This window comes from Coturnix japonica, chromosome 1 (genome assembly GCF_054131305.1).
Source record: "Coturnix japonica strain WE chromosome 1, WE-NBRP24, whole genome shotgun sequence".
Lineage (NCBI taxonomy): Eukaryota > Metazoa > Chordata > Aves > Galliformes > Phasianidae > Coturnix > Coturnix japonica.
In genome coordinates, this window is record NC_140663.1 from 141,885,239 (window position 1) to 141,905,435 (window position 20,197).

A 20,197-nucleotide genomic window follows, 5' to 3' on the forward strand; every position below is an offset into this window, starting at 1 on the left:
GATTTGCAACAGTAAGCTTAATATGTATGTAAAACAAAGGGAGAATTCTATTATTTGATGTAATGCCTGTCTGTTACACAGTATTGTTTTTTAAGATGACTTTGTCATAGCATTGGTCACAAGGTGGCACTGCTACATACAGTCTTGCTAGACTGTAATGCTTTGGGAGTGAAATTGACAAAGGGATAAGGATTTCTTGTTCTCTGCTTGTGTTAATTGCATACTCATTTCATTGTAACTTCCATGCTACTTTTTACATTTTATGGAAATACTGTAACTTTTGTGTTAATTAACGAAACAAAAGTCAAAAGATTTCCAGCAATGCAAAGAAAATTCATCTTCTTAATAATAATAACAGAATTACATACCATACATTCTGTATTTTCAGTAGCTCAGGACAGTAGTTTTTAATTCTGCATTATACTTCTACATTATGCCTTGCTGTTGAGAAAGCATCATGTTACATTTTTACTGGCATCTATTATACTTTCCTTTTTTTTTTTTTTTCCCCAAAATATCATCATTCCTGGTATCTTAGGTGGGTTATGGTTATGTTTTTAAAGAAAAAAATTCTCTTGAGAGCTAGGCCAGATTAAAGCAAAGTGAGCTGCTCCCTTGTGAACCGGCAAGTACAACATGCTGTAGCCATGCATGAAGCTTGAGAGAGGTGTTAAAAGTTTACATTTAGAATGAGGAGTGGAATTGTTTGTCTCACCTGGATCACTGGTGTGCAGTACATCACTGGTGTGCAGTACTGTTCTCACATTTGAGCATGTGGGAAGAGGGGAGATGCTCAGCAGCTGACAGAGTCAGGACAACAGATGTCAATTTACCTACAGGGGAGTCAAGGAAGACTAAAAAGAGGCTTAAGAGGTTCCCATCTGTTCCCTCCCCGACCCCCTTTTTTTCCTTCTGGCAGCTACATTGGCGCTATTCTTGGCATTGTGTTGAGACTGCAGGAGTCCTTTGTTTCTTGGTAAGCTCAGCAGACATGCAGTTGAGTTTTGAAGTAAGATTTTAGTATTTTAGTGCTGGTACAGTGTTGAAGTAATAAGGGCGTTTGCATTTTCCTCTTGAATAAATCAAATTTGTGACATATGAAGTTGAATTGCTCTTGCCTTCCAGAGCATCTCTTCCTTATTGTTTCTGTACTCCATCACTGATTTGTTAACCTCTCTGTCCTGTGAGTTATCCTTCATTATATTTGTGGAATAATCTCAAGACAAAAAAATAACAGTAAGTCTTACTTTCTATCTCTGGGGAGCTGAAAATAATGAGGATCACTTCCAACCAACAAAAAGAGGTGGGATTAGTCAGGAAACGTCAGCTGCACCAACAGTGGCAATGCTGTCTTCATCCTCTTTTTTCCCCCTCTTTAGGTGTATTTCCTCTTTATGCAAACATATAGATGTGTAAGTGTTGGTCATAAAATAGTAGGAAAGTAAACATATCCTTACATAAAAAGCAAAATAAGCAAGCTGATCTGTTATTTTGAAGGGGACATAAATCTTAAAATAAATAAATAAATTTGTCATTGTTGTATAATTTGAGAAATAACTGACTTTACAAACGATTATATCCCAGCTGGAATAGCCAATTTTACAAACAACACGATGTTCAATCCAGTTTCCAGGCTTTCTTCTCAGTTTGCCGTGTGATTTTCAAAAGCTGAATTAGTGATCACACTCATGTCAGTCTCCCTGTATGTACTTTTCTCCATTTGTTTTATGTGGAAGAAGTCTTCTCCAAAACCAGAGAATGCTGACTGGCAGGGAATATGGAGAAGTTTAGGAAAAATCTTAGAAGCATGGGGGCCTGCAATGTCATGGGATTTCACTCTTGAACACCTGTGGGATCCTGAGAAATTAAGTCAGTACTGGAGTCAGGGATGGTGCAGCTCCCATATCTGACAATGTATAATGCAGCTCTCCATTGTATGACAGTAAATCGCTGAGTGAACAGCACAAAACAACTTTTGAAGCCACATGTTTTTCACCTGCCTAAGGAGGGTGTTTTCGATTCGTTGTACAATCCCAGCCACATACAGTGAATGTGTGACTATACTGACTGGGCATTCAAGCAAAGTTAGCAACGCTCAATGATCAGCAGCCAATTCCAGTACCTGCAGTGAGTCTCCCTGCTGCCCCCCACTCACATGCAAGTGCCAGCAACCTCCTTCCTGCCAGCTGCAAGAGGCCCTATGAGACTGTCTGCTTGCATCCGTGAACACCGTGATCCCTGTTTCTGGTTTCAACCAGACCTTCAGCCTGGCTGCCCACATAAGTCATGAGAAAACCTGCCACAGTGCACCCTTCACCTGCTGTGAGTTCACTTGTCCTGAATAACCTAATAAGCTCATCTGCAAAGGGATGGAATTTTGAAGGCAGCACTCAAAAGTCCTTCTGCTACTGGTATACTAATGGAATTGGGCTCCCTGCCACTAACATCCACCATTCTGGTCCAGCCTTTACATACCCACTGTCCTAATACCTCCATTTGGGTTTGCACACTACTACAAGGCTATATCCGTGGGAACACCCAATACTGCTGGAAGGTGCTCTGCTGGGGCTGCTGCAGGGCCAAAACATGAAAACCCTGAACCTGGATAACTGGAAAACTGCCCCCCAAGTACTCTACTGGTCCAACACGGGGCAGGTGACCGCAGCTGCTGCATCCCAATCTCCTGCCAACAACACCTCCCAAACAATCCCTCTCCAATGGTCCCACCCAGGCCACTGCATTGCCCCCCATTCTGGCACTGTGGGGTTTTCTGGAGGTGACAGGGCCTGCCCAGGACTAACCAACCAGAGAGATCCCAGTTTGTGCTGAGCCTCCTCTAACTGCCGCTGCACCCATTGAAGCTCACAGTGCACTTCATTGTCAGACTCTCATGGCAGCTCCAGCTCGCTCCCACTGTCAGCTGTTGTCAGTTGCTGGAAGGGTTACATCCAATGGCTGCACAGCGATGGGTGCTGACTGCCCAGTTACTGGGGTATCCAGCAGCAATGCAAACCCCGAGTATGAGGGAAACAGACCGCTGGACAAAGCTTGCACAGCTGCAGCTACTTGTCTCTCAGTTTGCATATCATGCAAAGTATTAACAACTCTCCATGTGGTCCCCAAAGCCCACGCCACTTTCCTTTGAAGCTCTGAGCTGAGAGTCTCTTGCCAGAGGGTGTCACCAACCTCACACCACTCACTGGGACTGAAAATCATCGACGTCTCTGGGAAATTCTCTCAGGTCTTAGCCTACTTAAACAAGTCTCATAACTGTTCCAAAGTCACCTGCGAGACCCCTCTCTTTTAGAGTATGCCACAAAGCAACTGCAATGCTGCTTCTGTGTCCATGTTCTAACTAGTTTAGTCTATCTCCTGACTGCAAAGGTGATCAGCCTTTGATCCAGCTTACCGTCACACATGGTGCCTCAGTTTGAAATCCCCACTGCCGCTTGCCGTTAAGCTCCTGACACGTCGAAATCAGCACACTCTTCCAGGTTTGCCTCCTCCCCCTGTCTGCTCACTCCACGTTCAGGTGCCACTTGTTGCCACCAGCGATGACAACTAGGGTGAATGGACGAGGAGACAGCTCCCAAAGCACCTACGGCTAGGCAGACAGAATAGCGGACTGGCACTAATATTGCGATATCCATCTTCCAGTTTCATTATGCTGAACAAAAGTAAACCTCACACCCCTAAAGCAAGGTGAACATTCTTATAGTGCTAAACAAATGCAACTGAGCCTGATTGGCTCCCCTCAGCATTGTGTCCTGGTTTGGATTGGTTGTTGCCAGACTTCCTTACTAACTCCCATCAGTCAGTTCAAGTAGCCTCTTGGTATACTGGGTTGCTTAACGCCAGCTGCAGCAGATCATGGCCCCGCTCCATCCAAAACATCTCCACAAAGGTCAAGCTTGAGAGATAAGAGTGGGCAGTGCCAGCTTTATCCCCTGCTGGCTCAGCAGCACACCCACAAGCTGCCAGTCCCCTAGCACCAGCACAGTGCTTTTGCTGGCTTCAAAAAAAAAACCCTAAAAAGAGCTTTTTAGTCAGCTTTTTTTGCTTTAGGTCCCTTATCCAGTGCAGTCTTACCTGCCCTGAAGCTGGGCTCCACAGCAATTCCAGAATGCTCACAAGCACAGTTAACTGTGTCCACACTTGTTCACTTCAATAATGTACAATATTTTGAGATATATAATGTTGACTGAATAAGCCACCAAAGTCAATGGCAGATTATCAATAATTCAGAAAGCTGATCGGTGATATAGTCTGTGATCTGACCAGAAGAACATGTATTTACAGCACACTGTTTGGCAACTGTTGAGCATAGTGATTTGTCTACTTTAGATCTTATAGCAGAAATTTTACTTTGAATTTTATGATTAGGTTCCAGAAGCTTGGCTAGTAATCAAACAGAAAATGAAAATCCTTATGGTGTCTCATCAGCAGCTTTACATGTTGTGTGTCTGCACAGGTACTGCATTTACACTTTCTTCTTTTTGGGATGGCATGGAGAGAAGCTGCTCTTTAGTCAAGAACAAATGTGCACTGGGCAGGCTGAAGAGTTGGGTGGGGAGGAACCTTATGAGGTTCAGCAATGGCATGTGTAGAGTCCTGCACCTAGGGGGGAATAACTGCATGCATCAGTGCAGGTTAGGGGCTGATCTGCTGGAAGGGAGCTCTGCAGAGAACGACCTGGGTGTCCTGGTGGATAACAGGTTGGCTGTGAGCCTTCAGTGTGTTCTTGTGGCCAAGAAGGCCAATGGTATCCTGTGTGTATTAAAAAGAGAGTGGCCAGCAGGTCGAAGGAGGTGATTCTCCCCCTCTACTCTGCCCTGGTGAGGTCACATCTGGAGTTCTATGTCCAGCTCCAGGCTCCCGAGTTCAGAAAAGACGGGGAAGTTCTAGAGAGAGTCCAGCAGGGGGCAACAAAGATGATGAGGGGCCTGAATCATCTCCCTAAGGAGGGAAGGCTGAGAGACCTGCGACTGTTCAGCGTGGAGAAGGCTGAATTGGGGATCTTACCAATGCTTATGAATATCTAAAGGGCAGATGTCAAGTGAATGATGCCAGGCTCTTTTCAGTGATACTCACTGACAGGAAAAGGGACAACAAGAACAAACATGAATACAGGAAGTTCCATCTGGATATAGGAAAGAACTCTACTTTGAGAGCAACAGAGCATTGGAACAGGCTGCCCAGAGGGAACCTGCTTTAGCAGATGGATGGACTCAATGATCTCCAGAGGTCCTTCCAACCCCCAGAGTTCTGTGATTCTATACATTTTCTTAAGTGTTGATAAGAACTATGGAAAGCTGCTTTCTTCTCAATCCCAAAGTTTCTGGTTCCCATTGACTAAGCTAGCAGAATTAGGCAGTTCAGCTGATAATGTTCAAAGAACTAGAGGATGGTGTTTTTGTTACCATTATGATTTTAAACACTAAGGGAGAAATTACATGATGAGCATAAAAGGTGAAAAGCCTTGCTGATATGCAAAGGAATGCTGTGATAAACATAACATTAATTACAGAGCTTTATTTCATGGTGCATGAAATCTTATGACTGAAGTGAGAAAAAGGGAATAGCTTTAAGAACCAAAGTTATGTAACCAGAGGACAGAGTTTCCCATGAAACACTATTGGCAAGATGGAGGATAAAGACATGGCCAGACTGAAGGGTAAGAAAGAAACGACAGAGTAAGTGGATAATGGATGGCTAATGGGATTACTATGAAGAATTAGTTCAGAAAAAGATACAAACATTGAAACAAGAAGAAAGTATGACAACTGTTTGGAATAACATCTGAGAATTGTGTTTTGAAGGTAGTTAAAAGTATGAGAGATCGAGTTTATAGGGATTCTTTTAGTCTTCAAAGGAATTTGTATAAAGGATTTGTTAATGAAAGTAAATTAGATAGATCAAAATACCCAGATATCAAATCGCCCAAGTGAAGGGGAAACCAAAGAGCTCAACATAACTGGCATATTGGTGACAATTTAAGAACTTTATTTGCCACATTTGGTTCCTCACAGTTTTCCTTCTTAAAACAGAAATCATAAAATACTTTCAGTGTTTTACAAAAGATAGAAATGCCATGTAAAATCCTTGCACTACAATGCCTGAGGGGGTTTCTCTGCAGCTTTAGCGCAAATCCAGTGTTAGGTTCACATCTCTGGTAGTTTAGATTTGTCACTGTGCTCAAGCACCTGCCTGCATTGCAGGCTCACGCTTGGGCTGACTCACTGACCCACTGCTCCCCAAAGGAGCAGCAGTCCTACTGCCCTCCTCACCCCATGCTTCTCTCTCTGTTTCTTTAGTGCCGGCAGCGGTGGCAGTGCAAGCACTGTCACTTGCATTTGGGGCAGCTCATGGAGCTGAGCAAGCAGGAAGCGAGCTGTTTGTTGCTGGATTAAACATGTACCAGTGAGTAAATGGGTCTTCTCCAGATGTGCCACTGGAGCATGGTGTGTGCTCCTAAACACCTTAATGCTGGGGCTGTAGTAACTGCTCTGCAACTGCCTCATGGGAAGCACAGAGCCTCCTGCACATTCTAAATTAATGGCTGAATGATAATTACAGGTGTGATGGAGAACATATTTTAAAAACAGGTAGGTCTGTGATACAAAAAAATAGGGGGTATCTGTTCTGAATACCCCAGTTATAGTATCTACTGCAAAACAGAAAATGTGCATGAAAATAACAATAAAGCAATTACTTTATTTTGTACCCTTCTAAGAAAATGTTACGGGTGATGCTTAGTCTACCCTCATTTGCTTTTAGCTGCCCTGTTCTAAAACAAGCGTATGTTTCTGCCTAGAGAAGCTGTGGGTGCCCCAGCCCTGGACATGTTCAAGGCCAGGTTGGATGGGGACCTGGGCAGCCTGAGCTGGTGGGTGGCAGCCCTGCCCATGGTGGGGAATTGGAATTGATGTGTCCCAGAATCACAGAATCACCAAAGTTGGAAAAGACAAGTTCATCCAGTCCAACCATTACCCCATCACCAATAGGTCTCACTAAACCATGTCCCTCAACACAACGTCCAAACGTTCCTTGAACACCTCCAGGGTCAGTGACTCCACCACCTCCCTGGGCAGCCCATTCCAGTGCCTGACCACTCTTTCAGAGAAGTAGTGTTTCCTAATGTCCAGCCTGAATCTCCCCTGGCACAGCTTGAAGCCATTCCCTCTAGTCCTATCGCTGTTACATGAGAGAAGAGGTTGACCCCCATCTCACAACAACCTCCCTTCAAGTAGTTGTAGAAAGCAATAAGGTCTCCCCTGAGCCTTCTCCAGACTGAACAATCCCAGCTCCTCTGCCCCCATGCCCAGCATGCAGGCTCTGACTGCACACATGAGCCCCAGCTCCAGGCTTGTTTCAGAGAGCAGCCAGACAAACTTAAGGCTTGCCATGGCACCACACTGCTGGGAGCTACTGCAGCTGTTGTTGCCCATGTGAGCACAAGGATAAGCAATAAACCAGGTGACTACATGTTGGGTTTGGATGCTGTCCATCTGGAAAAGCTCTGCCCAGTGGGAGTCCAGTTACTATTTAGGCCACTCTGAAAGTAATGCCCCCTATTTATTTCCATGCAAACTACAACAAATACAATGAGCGCAATAACACTATTTGATAAAGCAAATTCCCAGCTACAAACACTATTTTTCAAAAAGTCACTACCATTTTCACCAGTCCTGTAAAAATATGAACCACTGGAGGTGACCCACTGTCACTGCTGCCACAGCTGACCCACACCACCCACTGTCTCACAGTGCTCACATCCACTGTCTGGTCTCCATAAGCATTCAGTAAGCATCAGTGGATGTCAGTGGGTGCCATTTTTTCCACATGAAAGAATTCAGTGACGCACCTTTGCTCCATACGCACTCCCATGTCAGAAACCATTCTGTCAGACTGCTCCTCTGCTGCCGTCTATTGCATAGCAACAACATGTAATAGAATATTGGTGGTTAGGCTCAGCCACTACTGACATACCATCAACGTCCACCTCTGACGTTGTGGGCCAACAAAGAATCATAGGATCCCTTAAGTTGGAAAGGATCTCTAAGATTATCTAGTCCAACCATCAACCCATCGCCACCATGCTCCTAAACTACATCCCTGTAACTCATCAGTAAGTGAAGTGAACACAGAGCCCTGGTGTGATGAGCAGTGTTTCATACAGAGGTGTGGGAAAGGCGGCTAAGGATCCCTCCTGACACTACGATTCAGATTCTAGAAGCCAGTGAAGCTCAGAGACCCTGGGATGCAGCTCCAGATGCCCTAGGGCCTCTTAGAAGCAGAAAGAAGGCACAGAATCACACACAGAATCACAGAATGACCTGGGTTGGAATGGACCTCAAGGATCATGTAGTTCCAACCCCCCTGCCTAGCACCCAGGGCCCAACAAGCTCTGATTCCCCAGAGCCCACTTCAGGAGTTGCCATAGACAGAGCTGCCACTCACTGCATCAGGCTGCCCAGAATCTCATCCAACCTGGCCTTGAAAATGTAATATAAAATATAATTATACAGAAGTGCAGAGCTTTTGCAAGCGGCACCGGACACAACCCCTGCAGCCTCCCCACCTTCTTCCCCCTCCCCGTGCCCTTCCTCCCGAGGCGTTCCTTCTCCCCTCTCCAGCGCTGCGGACGAGGCGAACGCTCAGACCGGGCCGCACCTGCTGGACCGGGAGCATTCGCCCGCTTCGCCCCCTGCCGTGCCCCGCTGCCCGCTCAGGGCGTAGCTTCGGCGCTCCTCCCCGGGGCGGCTCGGAGTGGGCGGGCGACTCCGCCGTCCTTCCCCGCCCCGCGGGCTGACCCCGCTGGAGAAGGCGGTGCGGTGCAGAGCTGCAGTGGGGTTGAACTGGAGTGGAGTGCTGCTGAATGCGCCCTTAGCGGCAGTCCTGGCTCCGCCGCCCGGCTGAGCGCAGGCCCCGTGGCCGCGCCTCCACCGCGGTGTCCGCCATGGAGAAGCCGGTGGAGGGAGAGCCGCTCTCCCATCCGCTGGAGCAGCAGCCCGAAGCGCCGCCGCCGCCTGGGGAGAAGCGCTTCAGGCTGTGGTACGTGGGCTCGGCGTGCCTGGACCGGCGCACCACGCTGCCCATGCTGCCCTGGCTGATGGCCGAGATCCGGCGGCGCGGACAGCGGCAGGAGCCCGGCGGGGCGCTGGGCGGCGGCGTGCCGGCCCGCGAGGTGCTGCTGCTGCTCGGATCGCCCACGCTGCGCTGCGTGCCCGCCGGCCCCGCCAGCCCCGGCCCCGGGCGGCCCGCCAGCCCCGCGCCCGCCGTCTTCATCTTCGAGCACAAGGCGCAGCACATCGCCCGCTTCATCCACAACAGCCACGACCTCACCTACTTCGCCTACCTGATCAAGGCGCAGCCCGACAACCCCGACTCCCCCATGGCCTGCCACGTCTTCCGGGCCACCGACCCCAACCAGGCGAGTGGGGCTGCGGGGCGGGGGCAGTGCCTGGGGCCGCGGGGTGACGAGAGACCCCCGTCCCGTGCACGGGGTTCAGCCCGACCCTTGGTGGGCAGTTCGTGTTTTCCCCACCGCAGCGTGGCACGGGAGCTGGGCAGTCGGCTGGTGCTGAGCTCCGGTGGTGCGGAAGCTTGTTCTTTCGGGGCCCGGAGGGTCATGCTAAGGACACCTGGCCGTGCTCAGGCACACTCCGGCAGCCCTGGGTATGGGTGGAGGCAGTGCTGGGAAAGTGCCAGCTGGGAAAAAAAAACGAACAGTAGGGCTCTTTTTCTGCCTCTTGAACGGGCTTTGGCTCACGCATCACATGTGCAGGAACAGCTCCTCACCGCTCCGTCTGGAGGTGTGACAGGCAGGTTCAGCCATTGGTTTAGTATGGTGACAGCAAAGGCCTTAGGACAAGAGTATTTGGTCTGAGTAAGGCGAGACACCTTCCCCTGTTTTTTCAGAGACGAAGAAGTATGTGACAAGAAAAAAAAAAAACAAACTTAAAAAGTGGAGGAAAACGAGGATGATATGGATGGTGTATAGAGCTAGGACAATGGTAATGACCTTAAACTAACAGAGAGCAGATTTAGATTAGGTGTAAGGAAGAAGTTCTTCGTTATGAAGGTGGTGAGGCAGTGGCACAGGCTGCCCAGAGAAGCTGTGTGTGCCCCATTTCTGGAGGTGCCCTGTGTCAGATCGGATGGGGCCCTGCGGCCTCACCTGCTGAGTGGCAGCCCTGCCCATGGAAGGGGTTGGAACTAGATGAAGGCCTCTCCAATCCAAACCATTCTATGAAAAACACATGCAATTAGAAATACTGCAGTTTACCAAAACCACGTAGAGGACTTGCCAAAAGTTTTTATTGTATTAATTTTGACTTGAGCAATGACAACTGCCAGAGCTTGTTACGTTGGAGGGATTTAGATTGTGTATGTAGCTGTGGGTTGAGCTGTCCTCTGGGGCAGGACAGAAGGCATCCCAAGCAGAGGCTTGTTGGCAGCTGCAGCCCTGCTGAGCTCTGCCAGGAGAAGGGATCAGGAGGGAGCACGCAGAAGGAGCGTGGAACAGAGGCATGATGGCTGGCAAGTGTGCAGCCAAGATGTCACTGTATGAGGGTGACCATACGGACTGAAGAAACCAAGACCTGCTGGCAGGATGCGTTGGATTGAGCGTTATTTACTGGATAGCTCTGGTCTGGTGCCGTGACGTGGGACAACCTTGTGCTGTGAGGTGCTGGCTGTAAATTACTCTTGCATGTAGTATTTCTCACGGTTGCGTTTACACTTGAGATGCTCTTTTTGATTAAACCATTTATCTGTATGTCTTTGTTCCGTGAGGAGAATGTCCCTATGTGCATAGTATTAATGCAAATTGATACTATAGGTAAAAACTTCCTACTGAAGGAAGGTATTATTCTGAATCCATTTCCTTTCGTAAGTTCCTCTCTTGTTCTGACTGCATAGTCTTATCTGCAATATGTTTTTTTTTTAACCTTTTAACCATTAATAAAGAATAGGTGGCCCTCACACAAGGGTTTCTTGGCACAGGCTCCTAGATAGACAAGCCCCAACAAGGGTAGTAGGTGCACAGCCAGCAATGCAAGTCATGGGTTTCTATTAGACTTTTTTTTTCAGGTACCAAAAAGGAAATAATACAGAAATGTATTTCCTTGCTAAGTTATGTTACCAGCTGGAAAGGCTTGGTTGGCTCAGTCTGTGCAGTCCTCTGCTCTGGGTTTCTGCACATCCTCAGTTCTGAGTGGATGAAGCCAGGTTGCAAGTTGCTGGCTCCGAAGATCTTGTGGAGCTCATTTATTATAAAACTGGTGTTGTTTTTGCATGTTTTCAATATCTTTATATGTGTATGAACTTTCTCAGAAGTGCGTGCTTCTGATCCATTGTGGTTATGAGCTTCATGGTGCATATTAGTTTAGAAATTACTTTTCATATCTGTTATTATAAGGTGACTTTGTTTTCGATCTCGTGCCATGGTTTCTTTCAGTCAGCACAAGCTGGCACTGCTGCCAAGAGAAGGGGTCTTGCCCTCCTCCCCTCATCTGCTCATCCCTTCCTTCTGGCTTTGTCCTTGTGCCAGCACAGTAAACAGGGGATTTGCTGGTTTGGCTTCTGAACACATCCCTTGAACCATGGTGTGGTGGTTTGGGAGCACACTGAGGTCTTCAGTTAGAAGATGGCTACCCATCATTTTCATTGGTGGATGAAGCCATCGAAGTAAGATGGTAACAACTGGCTTCCAACATAATAACGCTAGTAAAGTAATTCAGGATGCAGCGTGGTGGAAATTTTGGCTTTGAGCCCATTGCTTTGCCCACCAGATATGTTCCACCATGTCTAAGGTGCGTGTGCATTCACTGTTACTGTGAAATGAGCTGTTATTCACAAAGGAAGCCAATACATCTTTCCAATTCCTGCACGTTTCCAAAGTAGATGATCAATCAAAAGCCAATGAAGTATGTGCTTTGATAACATCAGGTAGGAAGACAGCATGTTTTAATGTTATTTGCCTTGACTGCAGAAAATATTGCCATGAGGTGGTTACATGCTTGTGTTCTTGTTTGAAAACCAGCAACTTGTGGGTAGAGCAGAAAAGCAGGAGTCAGTAGATGGGTTCCTGTTTTGGAGCAGTACCTTGGCATCAGACCAGAGCTCAGCTGTCTGTATGGAGGTGAATGCTAAGATTCTTTTGCTGGGGAGAGGGGGGGGGGGGGTAAATGCTGTGATACTTTTGGTAGAGGGTCCCTTTCTTTTATCCTTTGACTCCAAGGGGAGGGAAAGCTCCTGGAGCTCTTTGACTGGCTGGAGTGGGAACAAAAGTTTTTTATTCTTTTCCTCTGGAATTACTGCAGTGTTTGCTGCTCCTGATAACTTCTGAAAGTAGCAGCCAGCTGAAGTGGATGAGGGTGGCTGTCTGGCTTAGTGCTGGCAAGCAGCTTCTGAGCAGCAGCCAGAGATGTTTGTTCTGCGCTGCTGTCATTTGAGAATTACGTAGGATGTACAGAGTCTGTCTGTAGACTTAGATGACAGCATTGTCTCTTTTTAAATCTGGCAGATTTTCTTCACAACCACAGGAACAGATTGGGTTTTTTTGGTTGTTGTTGTAAAGCAGAAGTTAGTTTCTAAGTAGAGCAGGCAGACCCTACTGTCAGCCACCAAGAAAAGCCTTTCTGAGTAGCATTCTCTACCAATCACACAATGATTTTTTACCATGGACCACCAAATTTCTTACATAAAACAGACTGATATGGTTTGACAGTTGCCTTCAGTTCCCCGATCTCTGGGAGGAGGCAAGGGACTGATCTGCCTTTACCCTTTTTTCCCTTTACTTTTCCAGTTGTTACCGTTTCTTCTTAATACATGAGCCCTTCTAATGAGCTGTTGTTCTTTTATTTTTTAACTTCAACTTGCATCTCATATTTAATAATACTGTAACTGATCCTTATCGGTGAGGATGCATAACTGTGCTTCCTCCATTTAAGCAAAAACTTCTTTGGTACATTTTGTGTTTCTTGTAGAAACTTTATAAACAGTGATCTGTGTATACTGCTGTGGGGTTTCAGGACCTGTCTGAGCTGGCCTTGAAAGAATACTGCTCTATTGCTTGAACCACGGTATAGTTGGGCTTTTGAGAGTCTTGAACATGGCTGTGGTGTTCTGCTGTAGCCATGAGTTAGTGGGACAAGGCTGTCTCAAGCCAAAGCAGAAGTAGTGGAGCATTTTGCTGACCAAGTAAAGCTGTGGTAGGAGCTGGAGAGGCAGAGGGCTAGAGATAAGAGCAGAAGGCAGTCTGCTTGTAGCCCAGATCCATGCTGTGTAGTCACTGCACGGGGTCAGTCAGAATGGTTTGTCTATCACAAGTGAGCATGAATTGTCTGTAAGATACATTTCAGCAACGCAAGGCCGTAGGGCAGCTTGTTGTGAAAAACAAGACATCAGGACAAAACCTTTAGTTTTCATCATCTGAAGGAGGCTTCTATGCTATAATAAAATCTCAGCCCGTAAGGCTCGTGATTAGAAAGTGTAAGTTAGAAACATTTTAAGAAAGTTAGTGAACTTCCTATTCAGATTTGATCTGTGCATTAATTTTCATGTGACTTGTTTGCATGGATTCATCCCATGCTCCTTCTTGGAATATTCAAGTACATATGTAGAGCATTGTTTCAATTAATATTAATGAATGTTGCACAGGTTAAGTCATCGGATCAGTTGTTTAGAATAGGAATAACAAACATGGTGAGGAAAAAAATGGGCTTTGAAGGAAATGAGAGAGATGCATGGCTTGGTTAGATAGACTTGAGCATATTTGGACTGCAAAAGAAAGAGCTAAGTCTTGATTTCCCAGTCTTATCGTGAAAACAAGATTTGGAGAGATCAAAACAAAATGTTTTCTAAGATTGTGTGGGTTAGAATTTCATCCATCAGTGGAGAAACTGACAAGCTGTGGCTCAAAACAAAATGGATGCTGAAGACTTGCAATGAATGCAGAATTGTTCTACTAGCAGCCTTATTATCTCTGGCCTACATGGGTTACAAAGGCTCAGATGCAAAGTCTTACTGTCATTGCTTTGGTTTAAAAATATCTGACAGGGTTTAGGAAATGGAACTGAAAGTTGAGAGCTTAAGGTTTCATTTTTGTTTTCCTGAACATCAGAATCTGCATTTTTTTTTTTTTTTCTTAATGAGTACGTTTCATTTTAGGCTCACACAGTTATCTGTAATTTCCAGTTCTGGGGGGGAAAAAAAAACTCGTCTGTGATAATTTTCAGCCAAATCATAAATTGAAGGAATAATAAATCCGAATTTGTTCACTGTTTCTGTGTGTTGCTGTGTAGCCATTTATCTCCAATTAATGTTTATCAAAAAGGAATGATTTTGAGAGCTCTTTTACCTACTGAATTCATATATCTAATTCATTTATTTTTCTTTTTGCACTTCCTGAAAACCACCCAATTATTTGGGAACAGAAGGAATATTACCGGGGACTGCATTTTCAGATGGGGAAAAAATAAAATCTAGAATGATAAATATATGAAATGATGTAAGCTCACTGAGAGTGGCTGCAGGCAACATACTGATCAGAAAGCAAGGCTGTTTTAAGGAAAGCAGCTTCTGTGTACACCAGATCAAACTTTCTTTTCTCAGGTCGCTTCCGTGTTTTTCAATTCTGTTTCTCAAATTTCAAAAATAATTAAATAGAAAAATAGTTTCATAGTTTCATAGTTTCATGCGGGTTGGAAGGGACCTAGTTGCTAGAAAGTTTGGCTAGATTATGTGTATGTTGATAATAGGGAGAATCTGATTTCTAGGCTGGTTTCTCAGACCAAAGTTAGTGCTTATGAAAGTGAATACTGAAGAAAAAAAGTCTTGATTTCCATCAGCCATTGCATAATGGTAGCATGACTGAGTGCTTCCCATCTCTGCTTTTTCTTAGAGGTTGGTATTGCTTTTGATGTGTACAGTCTACCCTACTTTGCATCTCTTCCACTCATTTTCCCAGTTAACTCAGATCTCTCTGAGCATCATGAGTGTCTCTGAGGCAGTGAGGTGAGCTCAGATGAATTTCAGAGGCCAGGCATGGAGGCTGCTGTCTATGCTGTCTAGGCTTTGGGTCGTAGGACTTTCAGCAGTGCTGGTTTAGGCTCCTCATGGCGCCAGCTGTCTGTCCTTTGCCACCTGGTTCTGGTTTTGTGGTTTTACCATATTCTTTCAAATTCAGAGAAGGGGATGGGGGGAGAAAGAAGAGTTTGTCTGTTTAATGACTCGTATCGTCTGTCTCTTCTATAAATTATGGCATTGTCTACCTCCACTGGCAGAACACTGCAGTGTTCTGGGGCATTCTTAGAGACCACAAGGAGATCACTGGGTACAAGGACCAGACCTGTTGGATCTCTTGTAGAAGTCATAAATAATACAGTGATTGTGAGCAGCTGGACAACAAAATGAAGGCAGTAAAGTGATGTAACATAAATCTTAAACAGGTTCTGTGATACTCTGTTCTGTAAAGGCTGTAATACCATGCTTTATTTTTGGGGCACAAATGGATGCATCCAGACTGAATATAATAATGTGCCTTCCAAATAAATCAGAGTGTCAGTAAGAAACCATATGATCAGGTAATAAACAACTGTATCTGCTCTGAGGAAGTCTTGGAAGTGTAGGAAGACAGTAAGGAGTGTTATGAAGGAAAGTTTGAAATGCAGAGGTGGTTGCATAGAGGCTGCACAAAGGATGTGACTTGTTGTGGTTACCAGGGAATGTACATTGCTTTTGCGTATGAATGTTAATTGGTGAACTTGTTTCCCCTTTCCAGGTGTTTTAATTAGGTGACAACTGGTAGATCAGTGAGGCGGGCAAACAAACATACATGGTTGTCCTGTCAGTCTGAGAGTAGTCTGGTAATTCAATCTTCCTCTCAGCATTTGTCAGAGGTAAGCCTGTTTGTACCATCAGGGATTAGTTCTAGTAGTATATTTAGGGCTACAGAGAAAACAATGTTAAACAAACAAACAAGGCACCAAACAAACAAAAACACTTGCAGACATCCCCAAGGGCTCGTTTTAGCCCAAATCATAGTCTAAGCTTTTTAGTCTTCACATGCTTTCAGGGCTTGAAAAACCCTGTTAGTCTACCTTTAGAGCACAGTTGTGCTTTACCATCTACTGGCATCTGAAGCTGTGCTCCCTCCCCTCTACTGCTTTGCCTGAAGTGAAGCTGATGTCCTGCTGTTTGAAGTGAGGCCTACTTAAAGCCATCTCTCTTAGGAGTGAAACGGCTGCAAGGATTTAAGGCTCCTGTTAACTGCTCTGTTCTCTGGAATGGTGGTGCTGGTGGGATTCCTCTGTTCTCTGAGGGTTCTCCCTGCACAGAGAAGAATCATGCAGCAGAGTAGTGCTCTGGGGTCTTCTGTCCCTCCTGAAGTGCGGTATTGTGTGTTGACTTCAGCTGCAGTACATAACATGTCTCTTCTGTTCTTATACTTGTCTTTAGTTCCTTAAGTCAACCAAATAAAAACCTGAGGTTTGCTTCAAAAGCTTTCATACCATGAAGACTGTTCAGACAGTGCAGATTATGTATAGTAAGTACATGTAAAATTCAGCTTAAATTGTGTTTTTCTGTTCAGAGCCCCTGAAAGGTGTCCCATTAATAAGCAGTTACCTGGATGCATTGCAGTTCTCTCCAGCTTGAATAAGGCAGGCAAAATATATCGTCTAGTACCATACAAGCTTGTATTTTTCCCTACTCCCATTCTTGTCATCATGGTTTTCCCTCTGCTGTTGCCCCTTTTAGTTACAGTGAGTATCAGTCACGTAGTTCATTTTTGCACACCGATAAGCCATAACAGCTTATCTGCTCAGTTAAAATGACCAGGGTTATGTTTTAATTCATTAATACTCTTGGCAAGAACGTGTAGATCTGCTCAGTGCTGTTTAGAGATCTGTGATGTATCTAAAAACATGTTGTGGTAAGTAAGAATATTATCCTCTGGGGCATAGCAATGACTGGCTTCCAGACTGCTCACAGTTTTGTTTTCTCTAGCGAGACTAATAAATATTTATTTTTTTAGGATGCTGATGTTAAATATACTTCGTGTACTCTGTGACTTTTATATGGGTTTCCTGTTGTATTCATTTTAAATAGGAAAAGCAGTGTCCGGTGAATGTTGTGAGCAGCCAGTGGTCTGTGGGTTCTTGGGTATTCCTAAACCAGAGTAAATATTCAGACACAGAGCAGTGAAAGACTGGGATGCATGATGTTGTAACTCATTGAAACATTTAGATATGCCTTCTCATGGCTTGTTTCTTGCTTTGCCTGAATTATTCTTAAAACTGGAAATCAAATTATGCTGGAACTTGCAAAGAAAAATAGAAGTAGAGTAGCACATACTAATAGGGCTGTGTTTGCCAGAGAGAAAAAAGTTGCTTTCTTTAGGACCACTCTTCTGGAAGTGTAGAAACAAAGAAGCACACAAGTTCTGGCTGTGCTCTGTGCTGAAGTTTGGTATATGAAGTTGATGTGTACTGGGGGGACTGCATTGCCCCAAAAGCTCAGTGATTCCTGTTTGCTCTGCTCTGTCATAGCATAAAAAATTATGGACATGGTAATGTAAGATAGAGAAATTAATTCTTGATAGCACACAGATTAGAAAGAGATAGTGCTGCGAGTGCAGAGCGCTTCTGCACTTGGCAGTGGAAATAATTATCGGACTGCAGTCAATATTATGGTACTTCCGTGGCAATTTAGGCAGTTTGGGACACAGGTTGCAAGCCTTTGGAGTTGCACTAAGAAAAACAAGCAAAAACAAAACTGAAATAAGCAGCAGAAGAAAGTAATTTCAGATGTTGCTGTCTTTAGTTTGCAAATTCTTTAGGATCTTTAGTTGAGCTTTCAGGAAATATGCTGCTCTTTCTGTAGCATTTGATTTAGGCTCATGTACAGGATTTTGGGTTTTGTAGAGAAGATGTCTTAACAATGTGTCTTCTGTAGAAAATACTTCAGGTCTAACATTGTGCTTATACTCAATGGGAGTCGCTTAATTTTCTGTGCAGCAGGACTGCCGAGCAGTTTGTAAATAGGATCTTCTTTTTTTGTAAACCATCTGCAGGTTTGATGGGGCCGTGAGCAGCCTGATTTAGTGGTTGGCAGCCCTGTTCGTGGCAGGGGGTTGGAGCTCAATGATCTTTGATATCCCTTCCAACCTAAACCATATCATCACTCTATGAAGCACACGCGGCTGGTGCGTGGCGAATGTGTGCATGTGCTCAGATTTAGCACTGAGGAGAGTGAGCACTAGGGAAATATGCTGACCTGAGGCAGAGAGCCGAGTGGGTGCAAGGCAACATGACTAAAGCCAGCTCAGAAGGAGAGGGTTTACATCCTGGCATGATGCCTCCTCGCGTCTCAGATTCCATCTCTGTATAGTGCAAGGAAGAACTAAAAATAATACCTGCAGTTCAGTGTGGTGGCATGAAGTTTGCAAAATGAATACATTTCCTCCACAGTGACCTTCTCTCTTAAAAATCACCACAGAAGATGTAGGGAAAAAAAATCCAACAACAAAGAGCATATCAGTCCATCTATATGAATTTTGTTGCTTATATTTCTTTTTCTCTTCTGCTTAATCTGCAGTTGTCCTTAAAATACACATTAACACAGTTGGGGTGTGAGAAATGTGGAGACCAACCCAAAGTGCTGAATTAATACACGGTGCTTCTCTATGTAACCAAGTATTTTGTTTCTGTGTGTTCATCCACTGTTCCGCATTTCAGTTGTTTTATTTCATGTCATACCCTTGCTAATTTTTGATGTTGCTGTATGGGAATTTGAAAGTGATAGTCATAAGACAGCTTGTGTGTGCCCACACAGCCTCGTATACCTAATAAGGTTAAAATGCACCGGTGTAATGCTTATTGCTATGCCACGTATTTCAGTCTTTTTAGGTAACGTTTTGAAGTGTGCTCACATCCATATAATGGCTCTCATTTGGCTTAAATTACTGACTGCAAGCATATCAAGTGTAAGGTTTAAACTTGGGGTCATCCGACTTGACCGAAAGTTCTTCTTTCCATCATTTTTAAGGTATTCAAGTCTGCTTTGTTTTAATGAAGCTACTTTGTTTTAACCCTCTGCTGGCCAGTTCTGTGGGAATTAAGGACAAGCTCCACAGTGTCCTGCTACTGAAGTATCTTAATGCACTTGAGCATTCTGTTGCCATGTGGGCCCTCCAGCTGTGTTACAGAGAGCAGCTTGCATAAATTCAATGCATCCTTGCTCCTCAAGGGCTGCTGTTGTGTGGCAACAAGAATCTGCACTAAGCTGTGCAGGATCTGCTTCATGCTTTTATCCCAGGAACAGTTACATTAGATTGGTTTCACAACACCACTCAGTCAGCAGCTTGTGCCTCTGTCCTGAGGACCCTTCTCTTAAGTCAGGAACCATTTCCAGTAGTCATTCTGCCAGAACTGTGCACTGTTTCCCAATAAAGGTTACCAGCTGCTGGAAGGTGATATTGTTTTACAGGTCTGTAGCATGTCTCAGGGCTTTTGTACTGCTTTAAATATTACCCTGCTTTCAAATACGGCAGTCTCTTGATGCTACTCTGTCATAAAAATTATAGTCTTGAAGTTTCTTGTTCCTTCTGGTGCTGTTGCTATTAAAATGTCAAAATACCTTTCAGTTCTATTTGATAAGCAGGTGAATGTGACATGTTTCTAGCTCAGATTCAGTGCGTGGTGTTAGTGTCATTTGGAGCCCCGTGAAGACAGGGCGGAACGTGAAAATTTCAGTTGTCACATGGATTACCTGGCCTTGTTTGCAGGTACCGGGAGCATTCCTCAAGAGGAACGTGCCTGCTGAAGGGTTGTTTTCTCTAGCTGAAAGACTTGAATGGCTACAGTGAAGTCAGGAGTAGGAACTTCAGCATAAAGATGGGGGAATCTGCTGCAGAAATAAGAGCTGCATGTGGAAACATTTCAAATTTGTAGTTGTCTTCAGTCTTGCTACTATATGGGAATACAAGGCTACCGTTAGGTATTTTATTGTGTTATGTTCTTCTGTTTTCCCAAATCCTTGAAATTATCCCAATCCGAGATTGTAGTCTATTTGTTGCAAGGGTTTTCAGTACTCCACATAGTACTGTTAGCTATGAACACTCACCTCTGTGCCTGGGAAGAGCATGGACAAGATCCTCCTAGAAGCTATGTTAAGGCACATATGAGACAAA

The 20,197-nt window shown here is 44.9% G+C and overlaps 1 protein-coding gene across 4 annotated transcripts in view; it reads left to right on the forward strand.

The window, feature by feature from the left end:
* The first annotated feature begins 8,822 nt into the window (after positions 1-8,822).
* TBC1D4 (TBC1 domain family member 4) overlaps positions 8,823-20,197 on the forward strand; it is a 101,747-nt gene continuing 90,372 nt past the window's right edge. For all 4 annotated transcript variants that reach the window (XR_014942062.1, XR_014942063.1, XM_015851632.3 and 1 more), the window contains exon 1: positions 8,823-9,433. Coding sequence is in view for 2 of the 4 variants with exons in the window: in XM_015851632.3 (XP_015707118.2) it covers positions 8,960-9,433 (474 nt within the window). In the remaining 2 variants the exon portion in view is untranslated. The remainder of the gene's footprint in view (positions 9,434-20,197) is intronic.